Source organism: Saccopteryx bilineata, chromosome 1 (assembly GCF_036850765.1).
Source record: "Saccopteryx bilineata isolate mSacBil1 chromosome 1, mSacBil1_pri_phased_curated, whole genome shotgun sequence".
Lineage (NCBI taxonomy): Eukaryota > Metazoa > Chordata > Mammalia > Chiroptera > Emballonuridae > Saccopteryx > Saccopteryx bilineata.
The window spans coordinates 318,129,745-318,155,415 of record NC_089490.1 but is presented as its reverse complement, the minus strand read 5'-3'; the positions used below and the strand labels follow the sequence as shown (position 1 = coordinate 318,155,415).

The following is a 25,671-nucleotide window of genomic DNA, read 5'->3' as shown; positions in this document are numbered from 1 at the left end:
GATTTTAATCATGTCTTCACTTGGACTTAACTTTTTATGACTTAGGCATTCCCTTTAAGCCTGGTCTGTTCTATCCCTTTAGCCCAGGGGTCTCAAACTCGCGGCCCGCGGGCCACATGCGGCCCGCCGAACAATTTTGTGCGGCCCGCAGACTAATCCACGAAGTTCAAAATATTTTGGATAAAATTAAGTAAGCCCGTGGATTAGTCTGCGGGCCGCACAAAATTGTTCGGCGGGCCGCGAGTTTGAGACCCCTGCTTTAGCCATTTTAATAGTTTTTCTTTGTCTAGCAGCTCCATTTTGTCAGTCTTGCTCAATAGTGATAAACACGTTCCACGATTCAATAGATTCTGGTGATTCGTAATAGGCGGACTTCATTGCCCACTTTGCCATTCCACTGCTACTCCTTCTCACCAAAGTTGTGTTGTACAAAATATCTTATGAAAACTCTTATATGGCATTGTTTTGGTTTTCTTTTAAGATAAAAGAAAGCCTTTATTTTATAATTCAGATATTTCAGCCTTTTCACTTTAAAATCCAGTAGTATGTTCCTAATACTGTTTTAAAGAATCAGTTATTTTCTATATGTGCATTACATGTAAATTTGAAGATTAGCAAAATGAGTTCCATGGATAACCAAATAAAGTTTCTGCTTTGTGGAACCTTTTTCAATCATTAATAATTTCATTTATCAAAATAGAATTTTAGCCTGACCTGTGGTGGCGCAGTGAATAAAGCGTTGCCCTGGAACTCTGAGGTCACCATTTCAAAACCCTAGGCTTGCCTGGTCAAGGCACATATGGGATTTGATGCTTCCTGTTCCTCCCCTCCTTTTCTCTCTCTTTCCCTCCCCTCTCTAAAATGAATAAATAAAACCTTAAAAAAAAAAGATAAGAGCCTGACCTGTGGTGGCCCAGTGGATAAAGCATTGACCTGAAGTGCTGAGGTTGCTGGTTTGAAACCCTGGGCTTGCCTGGTCAAGGCACATATGGGAATTCATGCTTCCTATTCCTCCCCCTTTTTCTCTCTCTCTCTCTCTCTCTCTCCTTTCTAAAACTGAATAAAATATTTTTTAAAAACGATAAGAAATAGAATTTTACAGAAACTTTCAGTGAAACTCCTAATCTAGTAATCAGCCTCTTCATAAACTTTTTAAGAAGCAATTTAATTCTAGTTCTTAGTCTGAACAAACAGCTCTCTTTGGTGAACCAGAGGATTCACAAAATGACTTTTATCTCTTTTTTTTTTAAATTGAGGTAAAATTGGTATATAACTATTGATATATTATGTGAGTTTCAGCTGTGCATACATCTCTTTTAACAAGCATGTTAAGCCCAGAGGAGACAAGGGAGACATTTAATCTGTGTTATAATTTAATGTTGATAGGTTACTGAGAGCAGTCTGTGTAGGCCAGCCCTACCTAGTGAGGTAAGCCAGTTTTGGAGGAGTATATAGCATTCATTTTCTTGAATTAAGAAATAAAAGTTTACCAGCATGGCATGACCAAACAAAGATAACTTTTAATGGATGGAAGAAAGGTAGATGACTACTTGACCATGAATTAAAGAATCCACTCCACGCCTGACCAGGCAGTGGTGCAGTGGATAGAGCGTCAGACTGGTACGCAGAGGACCTCAGGTTCAAAACCCCGAGGTCGCTGGCTTGAGTGCAGGCTCATCTGGCTTGAGTGCCAGCTCACCAGCTTGAGTTGTGAGGTCGCTGGCTCAAGAGCATGGGATCATAGACATGACCCCATGGTCGTGGCTTGAGTCCAAGACTGGCTTGAGCAAGGGGTCACTCACTCTGCTGTAGCCACACAGTCAAGGCACATATGAGAAAGCATTCAGTGAATAACTAAGGAGCTGCAACGAAGAATTACTGCTCCTTATTTCTCTCCCTTCCTGTCTATCTGTCCCTCTCTCTCTCTCTGTCACAAAAAAAAAAAAAAAAAAAAGAAAAGAATCCCCCTTTGCCACATTCATTCTGAAATGTGTAGAATATGTAGAATGTGAAATGTGAAAATGTGTAGAATATATAAACATTAACTCTTTCAGCTTTTGGAGTCTTTCTTGAGTTATTTTTCTAATTTCAAAGTGAATATTTTTAGATAATTGAAAACAGTCTACAGTGTTATCAAACTATTGTTTAAAGCAAGTGGTAATTAAAGAGAAAATATATTATTTTTTAACTAATTGTATTATTTTCATCAAAATGGCAAGGGTTAGGGATGCTGGAAGTTTATGTTAAAAGTTCCATAAGTGCTTTGTTCTAGTAGGGCTATTTGCCTACTTTGCTTTGAAGTGTTTATTATGGATTTTCTTGACTGCTTTCTTGGTAATTTACCCTTTGGGAAATGTTTCCCAGGCTGTTAGACTATATTAATATTTTGGGTGGCTGAAGTTCTGTTGTGTTGATAACAATTGAAAACTTGAATGTAGCCATAAATATGCAATGAATATGGTCCCAGGTTTTGAACTAAATGTGATTTCCTCGCAATAAACACATGAGCCAACAGGCTGAACAGATCCTTATTTGGAAGCTGCCAGTGTCTGATGAGACACAGAAAGTTGGTGACAGCGTTGTGTGACTGCCGAAACCTGTCTCTCTTGGTCTTTGGTGGAGGGCCTCAGGCCTAAGTCATGTCATGGCAGATGAGGTCAGAGTTGGTACTTGACACATTTGTTTCCTTATCTTCATGGTGGTTTTTTTTTTTTCTATCCCGAGATCAGCAAGTATTACAATGAAAGAATAATATCGCCAAGGTCTGTAATATGTATTAAAATGTTTACTTCTTTTGACATCTGTCATGTAGTAGTTTCTGTTATAAAATGTATTTGCTCGGGAGTATCATTTTGAGGCAGACAGTGGAGTATGAGAAAAACAACTATCGTTTGAAGAGGTAGCATTTTTTATCTAGCTCTTCTGGGTAAATAAGTGTCTTATTGTATGTAAGGATCTCAAATTGTGAAAGAATATGTAAAATTCCTAGATCATTTAGTTACTCTGCAACTTTCCTGTGCTTAGAAAAAGAGGAGCTAATAAGTCTTTCAGGTAATTCTGATGCAAGTGGCTTAAGGATTACATTTTGAATAATATGTATAGATTTTATTTCTTATAAATTTCTCAGCCTTTATATATATATATATATTTTTTTTTTTTTGTCATAGTTGTGATGTTTGTTTTACTTTTTTTTTAAGGTGATTCTTATGAAAGGAGCCAGGTAGACTATAATTGAGAATCAAGAGGCTTGAATTCTGATCTTTGTTCTAGTAATACAGTAATGAGTCTCATTTCATACTTCGGTGATAAATTTTTTATATGGGCAAATACATTTAAAAAAACTTTGGGGAGAATGTTCTCAGTCATTATGGCATTATGAAAAGAATGTTGCTAAGCACAACTACAGATAAAAGCCTTGTGGGCTCTAGATTATGAGAGCTGTGTGTGTGTTTCCGGAAGCCTCCACTTGAGCTTTGGCAGTATTCTCATAACTAACTGCTCCACCCTAACCCCTTTCTTAGGGAACAACCATTTCCGAGGGGAGATGTATAGTTTAAGTATGTTACTCTTGTGTGGCAATATGGTGTAATTGTGTTCAAATTGATTTCATACTTGTGAACAAATGTTAACTTTATTCAGCCTAAGGCTATAGGGTCCAATTATAGTGTGATGTACAATTTGTAGAGTATAATCAGTTGTCACATGCTTTTATGTGTTTCTGCCCACACTTGATTCATAATTTTAACCAGTTTTTAATAGCCTTGAGTAATAACCCAGTTATTTAAATTTTAATTAAGATTTTGATATTCAGTAGTATAAAAACTATGTTCTCATACAGGCAAACTGTGTGAGTATTCTCATCCTTATCAAGAAATTCTAGTGGGTGTGACTTTTGAGGCTTCTAAAAATAATCCATGATAGATATATACAAATATAAAAAGCATATGGTAGTGGTTTAGGAACTGCAGCTCATAGAAGGATTAGATTGAACAATGTATCATTGTTCCTAGAGTCAATAAAGCATGTAGGTTTAGCTAGCTGGGGTACAGCCTCTAGCATGTGACTCTATAAATAACACTTGCACAACAAACATGGGCTTGATAAGTGAGCAGTAAACCTGGGCTGACTGCCCACTCTTCTAAAATTTAGAACCAGCCCTGCCATCATAGTATTTTGAGTGCCTGACAGCAGCAGTAACAGAAGATTTTTTTAAAAATAATGTTTTGTTTTATTTTACAGAGACAGAGAGTCAGAGAGAGGGATGATAGGGACAGACAGACAGGAACGGAGAGAGATGAGAAGCATCAATTATTAGTTTTTCGTTGCGACACCTTAGTTCATTGATTGCTTTCTCATATATGCTTTGACTGTGGGGCTACAGCAGATCAAGTAACCCCTTGCTCAAGCCAGCGACCTTGGGTTCAAGCTGGTGAACTTTGCTCAAATCAGATGAGTCTGCGTTCAAGCTGGTGACCTCGGGGTCTTGAACCTGGGTCCTCCACATCCCAGTCCAACGCTCTGTCCATTGCGCCACCGCCTGGTCAGGCAGTAACAGAAGTTTTAAAATTAAAAACTTTTTAAAGTAAATTCCTCACATCTATTTTGTAGTATTCCTGATTTTCCAGTCTGGAGCTTATTTTTGTTTCCTAAAAAACAACTTTTTAAAATAAAAATCCTTTAGCTAGCTTTTATGGTCTTACATATGCTTAAGGACAAATTTTTTGGGTTTTTTTTTTTTTGGTTTTCACCTATTGCAGCACGTTGAAGAAAGTCTAAAATGTGTATTGGAGTAATTTGTAGAATATATTGTTAAATTCTTACAACTATATAATTTGTGCCACCTGACATCACAAAATCTTGGCAGAGTTGTAAAGAACCAGTTTGTTAGGCAGCTGTGTGCAGGTACAAAACAATTTAAGACTAGACTGCTGGGTTTCTGTGAGAAGTAGTTTTACAGTTTAGAAGAAAAACATTCAAAAAGGAGATAAACTATTGTATATATACAATATGGTTAGGATAAGTTTATAGCAACTTAGTTTTACTAATACTATTTCTAGATTTTAACCAAGATTGCAGCATTTCACCTGTTGACATGGTGTTTAAGAGGACACTTAACTCCTCATTCCTCACCTACCCATCTCCCTCCTATTCCAAACCAGGATGTGTGAAATCACCTTTGTGTTCTCACAGTTCCCTATGTATAAGAGCATTGTTACACTTAACACCTTATATTGAAATATTGGTATATATTTCTTACTACTCCAAGAATCTTGAGGGCAGGATTTTGTCTTCAGTCTCAAAATTTAGCTAACTTATTCATGACTTATACCTGCCATACCTTACGTATCAGTTGATCCTTTTTAGGATTTTGGTCACAATACATATTTGGTGGTTAAAGAATAACCCAATGGAATAAGCTTCCAAAACATCAAATGGTTATTGAGTACTTACTAGCAAATTACTATGTTCATGTATTAAATATACATAAAGAGGATAAGAGAGATTGAGACATTTAACCTTAAAATCTGATGGGAGACATTAGATTTGTACTGTAAAAAACTCTATTTGTAGTTTATGGTTATTTTTAAAATTCATTGATTTGAGAGACAGAGAAAAGTGTGATCTCATTCCACTTAGTTGTATCATTTAGTTGTGTACTCACTGATTGCTTCTCATATGTACCCTGACTGGGGATCAAACCCACAACCTCAGTGTGCTGGGGCAATGCTTGATCCATTGACCCACATGGGCCAGGGCCCCATGGTTTTTTGATGCAGTGGTTTTTAACCTTATCACTCCTATTAGACCCTTTTAGTAAGAAATATTTTAAAAAGTGTTTATTCTAAAATGAAGTTCATATATAATATAACTACATATATTGTATAATTTTAAAAATCAACATTACATCAATGTATAACATGGAGGAGAAATAATTCATGGTAAAATAACAAGTATTTTAATATATAAATGCTCGAACATGACTGTAGTAGAAGCTATAGTAGTCACATGCCTGCATCTCTATCTATAATTGCCATGAACATGACAATTTTGAATAAAGACCAGTGTATTACTGGTCTTTAAAAATTGATAGGATTATCATAAAAGAATATACTATTAACAGATTTTGAAACAAAATTAAGTATAATTGCTTTCCAGAAAAAGTTGTTACATAATTAAAATTGTGCAAAGCACTTTGTAAAGGGGAGTTTTGTATAAATATGCTTTTACCCACATGAATGTCTGGCAAGACATTCCAAAGTTGTGGAAGACCATCTACCATCTACTGCATTTCCGGAAATCTATCATTCAGTACTGTCTTCTCATTAATGTTTGTAGGACTCATAATCATAAGTGTGCCCCCTGCAATTTCTAAATTGATAACCACTGCTTTCAATCAGCAATTTTTAACCAGTGTGCCACAGGAATTTTTAAAACATGCAGCAGCTATTTTGTCGGGCACTGACCTCTTTTAAATTGCCAAATACTAAAATGGCAACAGCCAACACAATAATAGCCATCCAGTGTGAATGAATCAACATTATACCTATTTGGGGGGGGGGGTCAGATCAGCAAAAAATACATTTTCTAGTGTGCTGCAGAATTTTAGTAGTTTATGTGTGAGATTGAAAAGGTTGAAAATTGCTGCTCTAAATAAAAATATTAGTATAGTATCAAGTCAATTTTTGAAAGGTTGCAGTGCTTTTTGTTTTGTTTTTTTTAGTTAAAAGTAAGCATGAAAGAGTAAACTGTCACCAGTGCAGCCAGTGATGTAACAAGCAGCAAGGATGCCGTTTCCTTGTGGCATAAATGGTACTTAATTGTGGAAGTCATTGGCTGATGGATTGCAGTGTATGTTTCAGCAGTCATGATGCAAATTAAACTGAATTTTGGGCCCTGGTCAGTTGGCTCATTGGATATAGCTTTGGCCTGGCATGTTGATGTCTTGGGTTTGATCCCCGGTCAGAGCACAATATGAAAAGCGACCATCTGCTTCTCTTCCTCTCCCTCTCCCCCTTCTCTCTCTCTCTTCCTCCCTCATAGCTAGTGGCTCGATTTGTTGGAGCATCAGCCAGGCAACTGAGGATAGCTCCGTTGATTCCAGCATTAGCCCCAGGAGGGGATTGCCAGGTGGATCCCAGTTCAAGTGCATGTGGGAGCCTGTTTATCTTCCCTTTTTTCATTTAAAAAAAAGAAAGAAAGAAAGAAAAGAAGGAAGGAAGGAGGGAGGGAAAACTTAATTTTTACCACAGGTTATTGGTTTTGCTTTCTTTAAGTCTGAGATCTTAAGAAAATATTTACCCTCCAGGCGTTAGTCACCCTTGAAACACAGTGTAGGTCTTTACACTAATCAAGTGTAAAGAAAAACCTTATGATCAAACCCTGTGCTAAACCCTATGATCAAGTCTCAAAGTAATATCTAAGACAGTGTTCTCCAATTTTAATATGCATGCAGATCTCTTATGGAACCTATTAAACTGCACATTCACCTGAGCAGGCAGTGGCAACAGTAGATAGAGCATTTGACTGGGACGCAGAAGACCCAGGTTCAAAACCCTGAGGTTGCTGGCTTGAGCATGGGGTCATAGCCATGACCCCATGGTCACTGGCTTGAGCCCAAGGTTGCTGGCTTGAGCAAGGGGTCACTCACTCTGCTGTAGCCACTATCCCCTCCCGCCCCCATCAAGGCACGTATGAGAAAGCAGTCAATGAACAACTAAGGTGCTGCCACGAATCAATGCTTCTCATTTCTCTCCTTTCCTGTCTGTTTCTATTTGTCTCTCTCACAAAACAAACAAAAAACCCTGCACATTTTTAGTCCTTGGGTTGGGTGGAATGGGAGGTTCTGCATTTCTAACAAACTCCCTCCCAGATGTTAATGCTGTTGGCAGGAGGCCCATGTTCTTGAGGAACAAGGGTATAAGGGAATTGTTAGACATTCATTCCTTGAGGGGTATCATATGTAGGAAAGTCTCTGTAGGATGTTCTTTTGACCTTTAGAGGGCTTTACTCCCCCATTACCCCAGAATCCATGTAATGTATGAAACGTTATACTTGTTTATCATTGGTCCCATCAAAGAATCCCTGGAAATGTCAGTAAAAAAATTTTTTTTAAGGATAAAAGAAAAGCCCTGGGTACTTCTCAACTACCATATTCCCTTTGTGTTTGAGGAGGAGGAGATGCAAAGGAGTGAGATCCTGGAGTTTGGTCTGCTGGATGTTATTTACTGAAGGGAAGATTTTGTCTTCTTTTACTTAATTATTGCAAGGATTGCAGAAGGGGAGGTGGTGATGTAGATAATAGTCTTAAAATATCTAAACAACACCCAAAATACTCTCACAACATAAGAGGAAGTCTCATGTAGTAGAAAGAGGTAGATTTTGTATGAGTTCTGAGTTTCAATCCCAACGTAGCTACATACTGTTTAGCTGTCCTTAGACATATCATTTAATCTTAAATTGTTGGTCTCTTTTTTTTTAAGTGACTTTTTTTTCAATCTTTGCGAGAGACTTATGAAACAGTGGCACATTTTTATTCTCTTTGAACATGGATCTTGGAAAGATGAGATTTTTGGGTCTCCCCACAGTAGCTTCCGGTAGAATTTGGTGTTTCTATGGTTTCCCCAGTAATTTGAAGATGTGACAGTAATGTTATTCATTTATAAGGTCAGACTCCCTGCATGTTCATGGCCCAGGTTTGAGTTGCATATGATTTACATTTCATAGGAGGCTATAAAACCCTTTAAATATTGTTACATATCGAAGTGCGAATTAACCTATGATACTATACAAAGTCAATTTCTAATGGTTCACTTCAGGATTTCCGCCCCCTTTTAGGGTTCTATATATACATTTTGCTAAGTCATTTAATATGTAAAACCAAATTCAGCAGTGTAAAATAAAAAAGACAAAAGCTAACAGGAGAGGTGGCTCTGTGTACTCAGGAGAAACTGCTGCTAGACATGGACCTTGGTCAAAGGACAGCTGCTTGTGTTTCATCAGTCTAGACTTTGACAAGTTCGTTTCCCAGCCTTAGCTACTCTGGAGTGAGGTGACAGGGTTTATCTTGGTCATAAATCAAATCAACTATTCTTTTCAAAAATAATGGCAAAGAATATTTCATTTACATGTATTGAAGGGGCTGTAGAATTTCACACTTCTTTTTTCCTGTAGTAAGTTCATCAGACTATTCTTAGGAACAATGAGCTAAATCTTTAATTATTTTCTGTGTTATATATAACCACTCATGTTTTAACTCTGAAAATACAGTTTTATAATTTTTCCTTTTATTTCCTTGGTCAGTATATTTTTATTCTGTTATCTATAATTTGACATTTCTGAGAATCAGAGTGATAAAATTCTTTGTAATGCTTTTCTAGATTAGCATGAATATGAACTCTTAGTCATTACATTCTTAAATAATGCACAGTGCTTTAATATTTATTCAATTCAGCACATATTTATTGAGCCCTACTATATACCAGGCTCTCTCCTAGGTGTACCTCCTTCAAGAAGCTTATAGTCTAATGCAGGGGTTGGGAACCTTTTTGGCTGAGAGAGCCATGAACGCCACATATTTTAAAATGTAATTCCATGAGAGCCATACAATATGTTTAACACTAAATACAAGTAAATGTGTGCATTTTATATAAGACCAACACTTTTAAAGTATAATAAGTCTCTGAATTCTTTTTAATAATGTTGCTATGCTGTTGCTAACCAATAATGAATAAAGTACTTCTTACCATTAATGCGACTTCTGGTGCTGCATGGTTTTGCTGATGGCTTTGTAGTCTGGTTGATACATGGTAAGGTTAAGCTTCATGCAGGTGTTGAGACTTCCATCGTTAAATGTGATTGTAGGTTGGCCTTAACATTCTTTAGATGTGAGAAAGACTGCTCACATGCATACGTAGAGCCAATCATTGTCACATGCATACGTAGAGCAATACTCACACGCTGAAGTGTGTGGTATGTGACGGGAAGCGTGTTCCAAGTTTTGACAATCAGCTGGTGCACGGGTTGAAGTTTTTTCATTTCTCCCCACTTGTGTTTGCTCACCACTCTGCTTGCTGTCACGCAAGTCTTTCCAAATCTTCATTCAGTGACTTGAACTTATTCACCCACATGTCTGAGGCCTTCAGGTCAGCAACTTGTAGCTGAAAATCTCTGATGGGACACCGGGGATGTAACTCAACTGGGCGCTGTCCACTGCATACTTGTGTGAATGGGTGATGAACTTAAAAAGATGAGTGCACTCACGATAATTCTCCAAAGCGTGCTTTGAATGACTGCACAAGATTAGATGTAAAGCCTGCTAGCTGCTGGAGATCAAGATGTTGAGCAGGGTCACTTGCTGTGCATGCATCTTTAAACTCTCCCAGTTTTTCAAAGTGTAATAAATGACCTGTTTCAATGTTGGCAATGAAGAGTTTTGCTTGTTTTCAAATGAAAACACTGCTTGTTCCAACGCCTTGCATTTTCACATTGAGCTGGTTCGGATGTTCAGTCATGTCCACGACATAGTAGAACTTCAGGAGCCACTCAGTGTTAGCTAACTCAGATGCTCGACGTTTTTCATTTCAAGAAAAGTCCGGATTTCACTCAGACAGCCGCGAAACGGCTGAGCACCTCCTTCCCTCTTGACAACCAACGCACATTGCTGTGCAGAAGCAGACCAGGATAATTATTCCCAACTTCATCCAGCAGTGTTTTAAACTGGCGATCATTTAAAGCTCGGGCAACAAAAAAGTTGACTACCCAAATAACCAGCAACATCACCTCACCAAGCTGCTCGCCACACATCTGAGCACAAAGCGCCTCCTGATGTAGGATGCAGTGAAAACTTAGGATGGGTCTCTTTTCATGTTCACAAAGAAGCACTACAAATCCTCTGTTTTTCCCCACCATGAATGGAGCACCATCAGTACACACCAAAATAAGTTTATTCATCGGTAGATCTTTTTCTTTAGTGAACTCAGTGAAAGACTTGAATAAATCCCCTCCGCTTGTTGTCTCTTTCATAGGCAAAACAGCAAGACTTTCCTCAGGTAGTGTGTCACCGACAGCATACCTTGCAATCATGCTGAACTGGGATAAATGGCTTATGTCTGTTGACTCATTCAAAGCAAGAGAACAGAATGGTGCTGCATTTATGTCCTTCACTTGTGTTGCCTCAGTTTGATTTGCCATCATGATGGTACGATCGCGAACAGTTCTTGCCGACAGAGGCATGTCTTTTATTCGTTTGATTATTTTGTCTTTATCTGAAAAGTTGTCAAAAAGTTCATTGGCAACACCAAGCATGAATGTTTGGGCATATTCCCCATCTGTGAATGGCTTTTCGTTTCTCACAATTGCTAAAGCACCAGCAAAGCTAGCCAATTCCAGTCACCTTGTTTGGTCCAAACACGGAGTTGCTGCTGACTAGCTTGCACTCTGCACAGTAGCTCTTGACATGCTTTCTTCCTGCTGTCCCCCACTGGATATTGCGATGCAAATTTAGTATGCTATGTGTCGAAATGCCGCTTTATATTTGACCGTTTAATCGATGCAATTTTATCATTGCATATTAGACACACTGCAGAACCTGCTCTCTCCACAAAGGCGAATTCCTCTGTCCATTCCTGCTGAAAAGTACAATACTCCTCATAATTTTTTCTTTTAGCCATCTTCTTCGTCAAAAGGGTTTCTGCAATTAGCTAGCTGACTACTTGATTAAAAGAGGGGAAGTTTACTTCCTGACCTCACAACGACACGTGTATGTTATACATTATCCAATAAAAATTTGATGTTGTCCCGGAGGATAGCTGTGATTGGCTCTAGCCACCCGCAACCATGAACATGAGCAGTAGGAAATGAATGGATTTGTAATACATGAGAATGTTTTATATTTTTAATATTATTCTTTTTTTTATTAAAGATTTGTTTGCGAGCCAGATGCAGCCATCAAAAGATCCACATCTGGCTTGTGAGCCATGGGTTTCTGACCCCTGATCTAATGGGAATAGGAATTGTGTTTTACAGTGTTCTGGTATCTTTTATTGAATATTCAATACCCATGCTTCTTTATTCTATTCCCTCTTAGCATTTATGAATATATATATTCTCCCCCTCAAGTGAGATGCAGGGAGGCATCCTTACCGGGATCCATTAGCAAGCCCCCTACCAAGCAATGCTCTGCCCATCTGGGGCTTTTACTTTGTTGCTCAGCAACTGAGCTATTTTAGGGCCAACTTGCTCCAACCGAGCCATGGCTGAAGGAGAGGAAGCGAGAGATAGAGGGAGAGGGGAAGGGGTGGAGAAGCAGATGGTTGCTTCTCCTGTGTGCCCTCACTGGGAATTGAACCTGGGATGTCCATATGCCTGCCAGTGCTCTACCACTGAGCCAACTGACAGGGCTGCAATGTATTTGTTATTCAAAGTTATTACAAAGAATTTACATGTTGTAGTATCATCTTCTTCATATATGTGTCTTGTACAGGAAGTGTTTTCAGAAATCTTGTGTACTAAGCACAGTCCTTTTGTGTATAGCAGGGGTCTCAAACTCGCGGCTCGCCGAACAATTTTGTGCGGCCCGCAGACTAATCCATGGGCTTACTTAATTTTATCCAAAATATTTTGAACTTCGTGGATTATTCTGCGGGCCACACAAAATTGTTCGCTGGGCCGCATGCAGCCCGCGGGCCACGAGTTTGAGACCCCTGGTGTACAGGATGTGTATCTTTGTGCAAGTCCCTCAATTTTCTGTGTGTATAAGCAAGATACTAATATTTCCAGCTTCGTTAATCATCTTAATGTTATACTGCTTGTTAAGAGAATAGAAGTTACACTGGAAATCACTCAGCTTTAACCAGCCACTAAAATTATTTGCTTCTGCCCTATTCTATTTCACCTCCTTGTACAGTGGAAGCAATGTCTGCATTCTTTTTCTTCCTGCCAGCTGATGTATGACTAACTCTTCAGTGTTCCCTTACACACCTTCAGCTACTCTGTTTCTATTTCCATTTAAACATGTGTCTCTTCCTCTTGAACAAACAAAAACTCATATGCATTCAGTTGCATTTTTGCTTTCCTCCCTTCTACACAACTAAATTTGTCTGATTCCTTTCGTCCTGTTCACTAGACTACCTTGTCATGCCACTGCTCTTGCCAGTGTCGTCCTAGTGGATCTGTCATCTGTATAATTTACTTTTTGGGGGGTGGGAGTGAGTGTTGGTAAAGTTGGCAGGGCTACAAGGATATTGGGAGAAGATTTGATGTTCTTAGGGCAAAAAATATTTAATTTATTGACAAATATTTGTCAAGCACTTTTGCAGTTGTTGAAGATATATGATACATAGTAATATGAAGAAAAGTTCCAATATCCCTGGACCTTATATGAGTTGGAGGAAATAAACAAAATAAGTAAAATGTATGTTAGATAATCATAAAGTATTATCAAGTACCAGTAAAGCAAAGCAGAGTTTAGAACTCAAGGTAGGGTGAATTTTAGATGGCAGGGCCAGTGAAGGCCCGACTAAGAATATGACATTTGAGCGAAGAGCAGAAGGATGTGTAAGGGATGTTATCAGGCAGATATATATCTGACGGAAGAGTGCGACTAGCAAACTGTTTTTTAGTCTTAACAAAAATGCTTTTTTGTGGCATGAAATATTTTTATAAAGATTCTTGTTCTTGTGAAAATAAAGGCTGCGCATTTTGGTGTATACTGTTGCAAATTTTTTAGATTTTATGGTTTATCTTATAAAGTGAAGTCAAATCTAATTTTATTTCACATTTTCTGAAGCATCTAAGTGGTTGTGTGCTTTTATAGTCAGACAGTTTAGATAATGGCATCTTTATTTCTTAAAGAGATGTAGATATTTTTTAAATAAATGGGGCATTAGCTGAGGTCACATAGTACAACTCCGAGATGCTTACTGAGCTTCAACAGCTTTTTCAGGGGCAGAAATTTTAGCATTTGTATTTATGTCATTTCAGCAAAATAATCTTTTGAGAGCAGTAAAACTACATATACCCTGGGCCCTAGCCCATTGGCTCAGTGGTAGAGCATCAGCCTGGCGTGTGGAAGTCCCCAGGTTCAGTTCCCAGTCAGAGCACATAGGAGGAGCACCCATTTGCTTTTCCACCCTTCCCTCTCTCCTTTCTCTCTAGCTCTCTCTTTCCCTTTCGCAGCCAAGGCTCAATTGGAGCAGAGCTGGCCCGGATGCTGAGGATGGCTCCGTGGCCTCTGCCTCAGGTGCTAGAATGGCTCCAGTTGCAATGGAGCAGTGCCCCAGATGGGCAGAGCATCACCCCCTGTTGGGCATGCCAGGTGGATCCCGGTGGGGAGCATGCGGGAGTCTGTCTGTCTGCCTCCCCGCTTCTCACTTCAGAAAACACGCACACACATGCACACACACACTCTGTATTATATTAAAAACCCTAATTTATTTAAAGGAGAAAGAAGCCTTAAGAACAGATTTATAAATTGGCTTCAATATTTGGGAAGATTCATGTGGTTCAGAATGGAGCCTTTCTAAACTCTTGGGTGGAGCTCTACTTATAAATAGATTAATATGATTTATGTAATTGGCTAGTTTTTAGAGAAACCCAACTATTAGCTGTGTAGAATATGTTCAGCAGTCAGAACTATGAATTTGTTTCTAGTATACCCCTCTGTTCTCTACCCCTCACAAATACTTGTTTTTGTTTTTTTTTAAGTACTGGAGGTAAGGAATAGGCATATGATTTCCTTGAAATTTGAGAGCCAATAATTACGAATCACTGGCCGTATCCTTCCCTGGTTGCAAGCAATGAAAAACATTTCTTTAAAGTTTGGTCGTGGTGATTTTAAATTCTTGCCTTGAGTATGACTATTAATTACCATATGTGTATTGCTTTCTATCTATAAGCATGAGAAGCACTGTAGATCTAGAGAACATTTTGTGGTTTCATTTGTTCAGTGGCGCATAGGGAGGATTGAAAAGGAACTTACTCCTTTTCAATAAGTTCTTACGGGCTTGGTAGGGACTTGATCTTTTGTAACGAGGTGCTTACATAGTAAGACTTGAATAAGGGTTTGCCTGTACTGTCTAGACCTGAGCAAATGCTAGTGCTAGTTAGTGCTAAAAAGCATATATGACTAGTGGGAAAAAGGAAGTGCTGAATTGATAAGTACCATTGTCATTCCCAGGTGTACACATCTTCCACATTATTCCCTTCCTGTTTTTATTCCTTTTCTACTTGCCTAGGACTTAGACGAATTCTTCTCCCATCTCCAGTAGGTAATATTTTTGGTCCATTACAGCCAGTCTGTGATCCCTTTTTTTTTTTCTTACTGTACTATTGTTAATGTTATTGATGAAGATAGCAGTCTAACTCCATGTCAGGAAAGAAAATGACAGGGTGTCATTTTCTAACCATTTACATGGGTATTTATCATGGGCTGATTTAGGCAGAGAAAACTCAGATTTCAAATTTAAACAGCCATACCAAAAATGATGTTTTGTTTTGTTTTTTAAAAAAGTCTTATTTCTGGCCATTCCCCCCTCACCGGTTTCAAAAATATGAGTTTGTGGTCATTTCATAATAAGAAAACCTAATAAAGCTGAGGTCTGTAATTTTGCCATCTAGAGGAAAACATAGTTACATTTTGATGTCTGTCTTCATATGCTTTTCAGTACACACACATACTTAAACAATAAGCCTCATATTGTACATACTGTTTTATAGCCAACTTTAAAAAGCTGTATTATGAATATTTTCCATGTTATTAAGTATTCTTCTAAAATATTTTCAATAGCTGCATTATAATCCATCGTAGTAAACATTTATTTAACCAATCCCTATCATTAGATGTTAGCTAGCTTTCAAGTGTTTGTTTTTCTAAATTATACAGAAGAAAACCTTGCATAACTCTTTGAGTACTTCTCTGGCTATATTTTCAGGATTTCTTAGGTAGTTTCATGTGTAAAATAGTTTTAGTTGTTTCATTGAAACATTTGCTAGAAGAAAACTTATTTATTGAATACTTATATACCAGAGAGTGTGCTAGGTGCCTTGTAGTTTTACATTTCATAGAATCTTTAGCTGTTTTCATCCTAGTTTTTATAGATGAAGAATTCTATATGCATATGTCTAAGATATTTTGCGGTAATGTAAGTGTATGTAGAAATGTTTAAATGTTTTGTTTAGCAAGTAACAAAGGCTTTTGACAGTTTCAGGAGACAATAAAACTTACATATTAAGTTTTTAATTCTGTTTTGGCTTTATAATAAGGCTTAGTATTTTTGTTTTATACCTAGGGTTTTAGGTGTAAAATTATATTAACTGGCATTCTTAGAAGAAAAAACATGGATGATTCCCTTGCAAATTTTGTGCTTTGGTCATATGACCCCAGTCAAAGGTGATTAATTTATAAATTAGATTTTATCTTTCACTTAGAAGGTAGAAGGGTATAATGTCTAGTAAGTGAAAATGGTTTCCCTTCACTTAAAATTTCAGGCATAGCTTTTTTTTCTTCCTCTTTTTTTTAACGAGAGAGAGACAGGAAGGATAGATGAGAAGCATCAACTCATAGTTGTAGCATTTTAGTTGTTCATTGATTGCTTTTGTACGAGCCTTGATCAGGGGGCTCAAGCCGAGCCAATGACCCCTTGCTCAAACCAACAACCTTAGGCTTTAAGCTGGTGACCTCGGAGTTTCGAACCTGGGACCTCAGCATCCTGGGTCAATGCTCTGTCCACTGCATACCACCAGTCAGGCTTCAGGCATAGCTTTTTCAAATCTTACACGTGTAAGACCTAAGAAGTGAAAGTTGAATGATAATAAGGATGAAAAAAAAAAACAAAACGGTTGCAGAGGAAGGGAGGAAGGGTAGGAGCAGTGAGATGTCATGACCATACACTTTTGCAGAGCTAGTTTAGACACTTTTCCCTATTAGCTCATATAATCTACCCTATTTTGATAAGTGAGATTGTTGTTTTTAGGACCTGGTGTCTGTTATCTAATGCACTGGTTTGTTTTGTCTCAGTCACATCGATCAGACAACAACCTGGCAGGACCCCAGGAAAGCCATGCTGTCCCAGCTGAATGTAACAGCCCCCACCAGCCCGCCAGTGCAGCAGAACATGATGAACTCGGCCTCAGGTGAGTGAGACACTGTAATTAGACCACACCAAGTAATGCTTGTGCATTGGTAAAACTTGCTGTGGAAAATAGTAATTATTCTTTTAAGGAAACTGTATCGTGGGAGATGGTTATTTTCTATTCAGTTTCATAGGAGAGACTTTATTTTAAAATTACATGCTATATGCCAAAGCATTGTTTAGTCATTAATATGTAAAGGGGCTGGTGACTAAAAGCCAAGACTTTTTAAAGTGTCAGTTCTGAAATGAGTATCTCAAATTCCTAGTGTGGTTAATTTTGACATGCTTGCATTTTCTTCTGCTTTTCTTTGTCTGAGGTCCTAAAGTTGAAGGTTTCCCCCTTTTGTAGTTTGGATGGGAACAAGCTATGGTGTTCCAAACCCCTACTTTTTAAAGCAGGTATTTTTTCTACCTTGAGATTAACTGGAAGTTAGCAATTTATAAATCCCAAGCCATTTTTTTTAGGTCTAGTACATGTTACTGAACACATTTCCACCTTTTTCACAGGATATAAACCTGATTATAAATCTTTTTTTTTTTTTGCCTCTTATTTGGCAATTCACTTAAACCTGCCATTTTTCTCACTACAGAATGAAGAGTGACAATGCCCTTCCTATAAAGAAGAAGATATTAAAGGAAATAATATAATACATGTAAAGCTTTTATTACAGTTTTGGTATATAGTAGGTAGTAAGTAAAGGCTTAGTTTCTTCTTCCCTTGTAAATTAGATACTGTCTGGCTTCTTTCTTTTTTATTATGTGGTCCTGAGTCCATAGCTACCCTATTATGCATCTTGTGCATATCAGAATAAGGTGCCCCTTCTTCTGGGAAGATGTGACCCCAGGCTTGCCATCAGGGACTGGAGCCTTTGGGCTGTATTTGTGACCAACTCCCCTGCCTCCTATACTTTACTTCCTTTGTCTGGTGCCCTGGTTCAAGGCACAGATGGGACCTCAGCCCTAGTAGCCCTGAGGACTTTCTTCTTCACAGCTTATACATCTTTCCTATCCAGCAGACTGGCCAACATGTTAGAGCTGTACTATAGGTTTTCCTTTTTTTAATATTAAAAAAAATATTTTATTGATTGATTATAGGAAGGAGGGAGAGAAGAAGAGAGAAAGAGAATAACATCAATTTGTTCCACTTATTTCTGTATTCATTAGTTGATTCTTGTATGTCCCCTGACTGAGGATTGATCCCACAACCTTGATATCTGGGGATGATGCTCTAACCAACTGAGTTTCCTGGCCAGGGCTGCACTGTAGGTTTTCTTAAACAGCAGCCGCCTTTGGAAGGGGATTGATGGAAGTGGGGAGGGTGATACAATTAGGTGACAAGAGGATTTCTTGACTTGAGAATTCACAGAATTTGAAATGCCTTTGCACCTGAAGATGATGCCAATGTGTTAGAATGTTTCTGCTATTCCATAACTCTGCTCTTCGTTTCAGTGGGTTAAACACTTTTTTAGAAGGTTAAAATATGAAAATGAAAATCTAGGCAAAGTTTGTGTGTTTTCCTTGTCATAAACTTTGTTTATATAAACTCATGAGAAGTAAGAGTAAATTTTTAAAACTTCCATTTTAGCTTATTTTAATATGAATGATTTTACTTATTCTCAGACTCTTTTATATGTGACATTTAACTTAAATTTAAAAAGTTTAAAGGCAACAAATCATGCAAATATATATTTATTGACATATTTTTACTTGGCAACTATTTTTCTTATTATCAAATTTCCAAATACAAGTAGTGAAAGCTTCATTGTGTTCATAGTGCAAAGAAGATGATTGAAATTATTCATTTTGTCTGCTCCATCTAAAACTATACCTAGGAAATTAGTAACAAGTAACTCTTTAATTTAAATTTTATTTTGGGAGATTAGGCATTTTGCATCTGGAATGGTTGTGATTCTTTTAGAACATAGTTTCGTTTTTTCCTATTAAATTTTCCAGTGGTAATGGTCAGTGGAAATCTGTATTCAAATTTATGTTTTAAAGTAAAAAATATACATCAAATTGGTCTTGGGGGTTTAGAATATTTGTATATGTTTTATTTTACTCTGTATTTTATTTGTAAAATATGAACTGTGTTTTTATAATCTGCATATATAAATTAGTAAGCGTGCTTAACTTATGGATATGTTTTTAAAATTCATTTATTTTTCAATTACAGTGGATAGACAGTATTATATTAGTTTCAAGTGTACAACATCGTGATTAGACATTTCTGTAACTTGTGATCACCCTGATACATCTAGTACCCAGCTGACCCCATACATAGTTACTATAGTATTACTGAGTATATTCCCTATGTTCTATTTATTGATACATCCTTGTGACTAATTTTATAACTGGCAATTTGTAATTCTTACTCCCTTTCACTTTTTTACTCACCCCTCTAACTTTTCTTTCATTTGAAACAGCTGTATTTAGTAAAGAGAGGTGCCTTTGGCAGGAACAGTTTGAGTAGAGTGGGAAGACTCAAGCTAGCATGCTCTAGAGCAGCGGTTCTCAACCTGTGGGTCGCGACCCCGGCAGGGGTCAAACGACCAAAACACAGGGGTCGCTTAAAGCCATCGGAAATATTGAGAACCGCTGCTATAGAGGGTTAGGAGTGAGAAGGGGGAAAGGAGGAAGGTGGAGACAGAGTTGGAGGAAGGACTTGAAATGGAAAAAACCAACCCCAAAGAAACTTGAACATGTTTGAGTGATAGTAGAATGTATTAAATAATCAGAAGCCCTTTTCATATGCTAGGCATTCTGCTAGGCTTATATTATACCATCTTATTTAATACTCATATGGCTGTTTAAGTTAGGTGCTGTTATTAGTTTTACTTCACATATGAGAAAACTTGAGTAACTTTCCCCAAGTTACACAACTTTTAAATGGTAGAAGCCAGGATTCAGACTCTGGTAGTGGGGTTCCAGCGCCCATGCTCTTATTATACATGTGACCAGGGTTAGGATAAGTGGCAGAGAATAAAGCCTCAGAAACAGAGGGGATAGGATCTGGTAATGCCCTGGAGATGCTACTTTAAAATATAAGTAAGTAGCCCTGGCTGGGTAGCTCGGTTGGTAGAGCATCATCCCCAGAGCACAGAGGTTGCCAGAGCCCTGGTCAGGCCATGTGCAGGAACATATCGATGTCCCTCTCTCTGTCTCTCTCTTTGTCTTTCTCTTTCTTGCTAAAAATCAATCAAAAATATTTTTAAAAATATCAATAAGTAGATAACACTGGAAAACTCTTTCTATAGAAGGTGGTGGGTATGGGCATGATGTTTGTTTAAGGAGATTTTGTATCTAATAAAATGAACACTACCTTAGAAAGAATATTTAAAGAGGACACTAGAAGTCATTGTTTTGAATGGGAAGTATGATTTGGTTTTACAGTAAAACCAAAAAGCTCTTAAAAAAACAAACAAACAGAAACCGATTGCAAAAAATAAAATGAGTCAGCAGAAGTTCAAAATGAGAGTAAAGTGTTAAGTATTTTATATATATTGCAAATTCAAGTGTGGATTCTAAATTTGTTCACAAATACAAATTCAGACTTAACTACCAAATCAAGTTAGCTGTTGAGAACATCTTTATAGTAAATACCTCTGTTTACTCTGAATTGCATGCATGAGGTTGTTGTCTTCCATTTCTTCATTTCAGTGGACATTTGAGAGTAAATAGAGGACATCTGCATGGTGTTGAAATGCCTTGGAATTAATGTCACAGGAACTGTAATCTTGATATACCTCATGTTCAAGTAAAATTATACCCACAATGTCATGTTAATAAGGTTGCAACCTGGGGCTCTCTTCCTGCCTGGGAAGCACCCACGGTGCTTGCAGGTGGTGCCTTCTCCAGGGAAGCACACACACAGCACGCTTCTCAGTAACTGTGAGAGAAAAGGATCTCTTTTTTTTTTTTTTTTCTGAAGCTGGAAACGGGGAGGCAGTCAGACAGACTCCCGCATGCGCCCGACCGGGATCCACCCGGCATGCCCACCAGGGGGCGATGCTCTGCCCACCAGGGGGCGATGCTCTGCCCCTACTGGGCGTCGCTCTGTCGCGACCAGAGCCACTCTAGCGCCTGGGGCAGAGGCCAAGGAGCCATCCCCAGCACCCGGACCATCTTTTTGCTCCAGTGGAGCCTCGGCTGCGGGAGGGGAAGAGAGAGACAGAGAAGAAGGAGGGGCTGGGGGTGGAGAAGCAGATGGGCGCCTCTCCTGTGTGCCCTGGCCGGGAATCGAACCCGGACTCCTGCACGCCAGGCCGACGCTCTACCACTGAGCCAGCTGGCCAGGGTCGAGAAAAGGATCTCTTGCCATCAGGATTTTCTACTTGAGAAAAGTAACAAAGTGATGCTCTCTGTGCTTGTAAAATAATCTTTTAGGGAGTTTTTAGAATCTGGAGATAGGGAGGACGGAGATTTGTGAGGGTAGTTAAATTTCGAGGGCATTTACTGTAACAAGCGACACATGGCTTCCAGTTAAGCAGGGTATCTACAGACACTTCTCACCCTGAAGGGAATGCCTTCCGAATCTGCTCATCTGAAGCCTTTAGAATCTAAAGTTTAGATGAAAACAAGCTACATGGCCCTTTTGAAGCACTTTACTGGATTAATGAAACTAAGTGCAGCTTGATTTACATCTTTACCATTAATTAGTTTAAGAAGAACTTTCTAGTTTTGCTATTTTTAAAGACTTCTCATTCAACTATTTGAGTCCAGGATTGTGTTCTGTTTTAATTATTTCTAATCAGACCACGTTCCTTAAAATACTGTCATTTTTCTCTTGACTCTCCGGACCTACTTTTTAATGTTCGGTGAGACTGAGTGATCTTTTATGATTCTCTCCAACTCTAAGATTTTGTGAAATCCTATTTCTTTAGTTCAGCCTAATTCTGTTTAGCAAAAATGATCAGTGTACTTTGGTTTTAAAAGTCATTTTTAAAAATATGAGGTTGAAAGGATGGATTTCATTGCTAGACTAGAGACCTGTAACTTGTAATTGCCCCAGTTCTAAGTATATATATTTGAGAAATCACTTAAAGGTACACTTGGAAAGAGTTCTATAGGCAAGACTCACTAGATCCTATAAAGAAGACTCATTTATACTGTATTCTTTGTTCATTTAATTGGCAAATAAATGACTGAACTTTGTGAAAAGAATTTGAAAGGGGAGGAAAATAAAATAAAAGGTAATTTGAATAATTTAGTAGAATAATGGTTCTGTTTTACTTTACATTAAAATATATAATAATATATAAACTTTATTAAATTATTTGAGGTGGTTGGCCTTTAGAAGATCTATTAAATGTATATTATACTTATAGCTTATTGACTTCACAGCCTTTAAAAGTACTTTTAAAGTACTTTTCCTTTAACCAGCTCTATTTATGTGAAGATACTAAATTTTATTTTTTTAAGTGAGAGGCAGAAAGGGAGGGAGGCAGAGACATAGACTCCTGCATGCACCCCTACGGGGATCCACCCAGTAAGCCCCCTAAGGGCAATACTCTGTCCATCTGCGGCCATTACTCCATTGCTCTGCAACTGAGATTTTTCAGCTCCTGAGGCAAGGCCGTGAAGCCATCTTCAGTGCCTGGAGCCAACTTGTTCGACCCTTTTGAGCCTTGGTTGTGGGAGGAGGAAGAGAGAAGGGGAAGGGAGAAGGGTGGAGAAGCAGATGATCTCTTCTTCTTTGTGCCCTGACTGGGAATCGAACCTGGGACTTCCACACACCAAGCCAACACTCTACTGAGCTAATCAGCCAGGGCAATACTAAATTTTTTAGTAGCAACAATAAGTCAAGAAAATATACCGTGTTAATTCAAAAATAACTTGACACGAAAGGCTTCAAGAACATTAAAAATCATAAGCCGTAATTTAAGTTAAACAAAATCAACTAACCCAATTATCTGCTTTTTAAAAATGTGCCTCTGGCCCTGGCTGGTTGGCTCAGTGGTAGAGCGTCGGCCTGGTGTGCAGGAGTCCCGGGTTCGATTTCCGGTCAGGGCACACAGGAGAAGCGCCCATCTGCTTCTCCACCCCTCCCCCTCTCCTTCCTCTCTGTCTCTCTCTTCCCCTCCTGCAGACAAGGCTCCATTGGAGCAAAGTTGGCCTGGGCGCTGAGGATGGCTCTGTGGCCTCTGCCTCAGGTGCTAGAATGGCTCTGGTTGCGACAGAGCAACACCCCAGATGGGCAGAGCATTGCCCCCTGGTGGGCGTGCCAGGTGGATCCCGGTCGGGCGCATGTGGGATTCTGTCTGACTGCTTCCCCATTTCCAACATCAGAAAAATAAAAAAAATAAATAAAAGTGCCTCTGATAACAATCTAAAAGTCAAATGTCTTGTTACCAGTACATTTTAAGGGATTTATTATTATTATGTTTTAAAGTCAGGCCTTTTTTTTTATTACTAATGCCTAAATCCTGCTAATGCAGCCCTTTAAAATTTCCCTATAAACCTGGGAATTCCTAGGAAATAGTCAAGATAGGTGAAAATGCCCTTTTGATGGAGAAAGATGGTACCTGTTGGAGAAATGTGCTGATACCTGCTTTGCAGTGGGGGAAATATGGAGAAGCAACCAGGGTAGTATGGAGCTGCCTGAATGTTTGCCTGCTCTAGAGTTACTCCTGATTTGTGTTATCTCATCAGAGCACAAAGGACCAAATGAGAAAGAGAACTTGTTACCAAGAAAAATTAACAGGTAGAGAGTAGATGTGAAATGTAAAAATGACAGGAAAAAGGTAAGTGTAAAGGTTTTTAACTTTTTGAAAAGCACTGAAAAGGGCTGAGATGTGTGAGAAGCTGGAAAGCTGACATCAGGTTTTAGGAGATGATATTTTCTACTTGATGTGTTATTCACAAAATTTGAAATTCTACTTTTCACCTTTGGAGTGAATTGAAAGGGACTCATGGGCTCTGGGAGTCTGCTGGACATGCATTAGAATCCCACTACTGTCACTTACTGTCGAGAAGATCCTGGACAAATTTCCTACCTGTGCCTCAATTTCTTCACTTGGAAAATGGGGGTAACAATAATATAATACTGAACTTACATGGCTGTTGTGACTATGACTAAATAGGTGAGTGGCGCATAGTTAGGAATTATTATTAACAATATAGAGTGGTATAATATTGCTTATGTAATAGACAATGTGATCTGATCTGATATTTTACAATTTAATCAGTTTGTATGAACTGGTAGCCACTGTTTCTTCACTTAAAATGATTTTGAAAATCTGTTATACCATGTTGTCTTTGGGGCTACATTTACATGAATTTACATGAGTCATAATGTTTCTGATTCTTCTAAAAGTTCTTGATTACTATAAACTAGAAATTATTTGTCAATCTAAAGTCAGAATATATAGGACAAGGCTCTACTGAAGTATAGCAACAGTATTTACAGAAATAAGATTGTAACCAAGTCCAAAGTCTGAGCAATGAATATAGTAAGAGACTGCATTTTATTAGTTACTCTCAAGCTCCTATCCTGAATCTTTTTTGTACTAAAATTGCTGGTTTCTTTTTTTTTCTCACCTGGAAACTTAGATAATTAAGAAAAGATGGCTGTAGGAAACGGGATAATAGTAAAAAGCAAAAGCATATTAATCCAGAATCAATATAACTAATTTTTAAGAAATTCAGTTGTTTTGGGTTTTTTTTAATATTCCATTGTATGTATACATATTCCACATTTGTTTATACATTCCTCCATCCATGAACCACTTGGGTTACTTCTAGCTTTTGGCCATTGTGAATCATACTGCTACAAACATGAGTATACAAATATCAGAGGAAATTCAGTTATTTTACACAGTAACTCTTGATTTGTTTGATGATTACGTTCCTGAAAAATGGTTAATAATGTAGAAACAAGAGCCGTTTTTGTTTTTTTGCTTAAAAATATGGACCAATAGATTTCACTTTAACAAAAGTTGCAAATGTAGAAACTGTGAAGAACTATTTCACTTACTTGTGAAATAGAAAAAAATGGAGTATTTTTCGCTCCATAAGATGCACCTGACCTGACCATAAGACATACCTAGGGTTTTAAGGAGGAAAATAAGAAAAAAAATATTCTGAACCAAATGGTGTGTTAAAATATTTAATAAAATACCATATTTTTCGCTCCATAAAACACATGGGCATTTCCCCCTCCACTTTTTTTGGGGGGGAAGCGTCTTATGAAGCGAAAAATAATTCAGTGTGAATAATCAAGTTGCAAATGACGGTAGTTTGCAGTTATATCTTCTCCAGTACTAGAGTTCTTTTGAAGTCTTTCTTAAATTCATTGATGCCTTAGCAGCCGTAGCACCTTTTAATTTAGTAATGGCTTCTTGACTTTGCTGCTTAATGAAGTGCACCACTCGTATAAGGGCAGCTAATGGCCTTTTTACTCTGATTGTGAGGGCAGTTCACTCTCTCTCTCCTGGGGATCACTTTTGATGTTAACTGAATCTGGTCATGATTTTTAACTTAACAAAAATTTTCTAAATAATATTAAAACAAAGATTACCTGGGCAAAGCAGCAACATTTGGCAAA

The 25,671-nt window shown here is 38.1% G+C and overlaps 1 protein-coding gene across 12 annotated transcripts in view; it reads left to right on the top strand.

The window, feature by feature from the left end:
- YAP1 (Yes1 associated transcriptional regulator) overlaps positions 1-25,671 on the top strand; it is a 127,367-nt gene that overhangs the window by 42,412 nt on the left and 59,284 nt on the right. For all 12 annotated transcript variants that reach the window (XM_066247835.1, XM_066247809.1, XM_066247893.1 and 9 more), the window contains exon 3: positions 17,015-17,130. In XM_066247835.1, the coding sequence (XP_066103932.1) occupies positions 17,015-17,130 (116 nt within the window). The remainder of the gene's footprint in view (positions 1-17,014; positions 17,131-25,671) is intronic.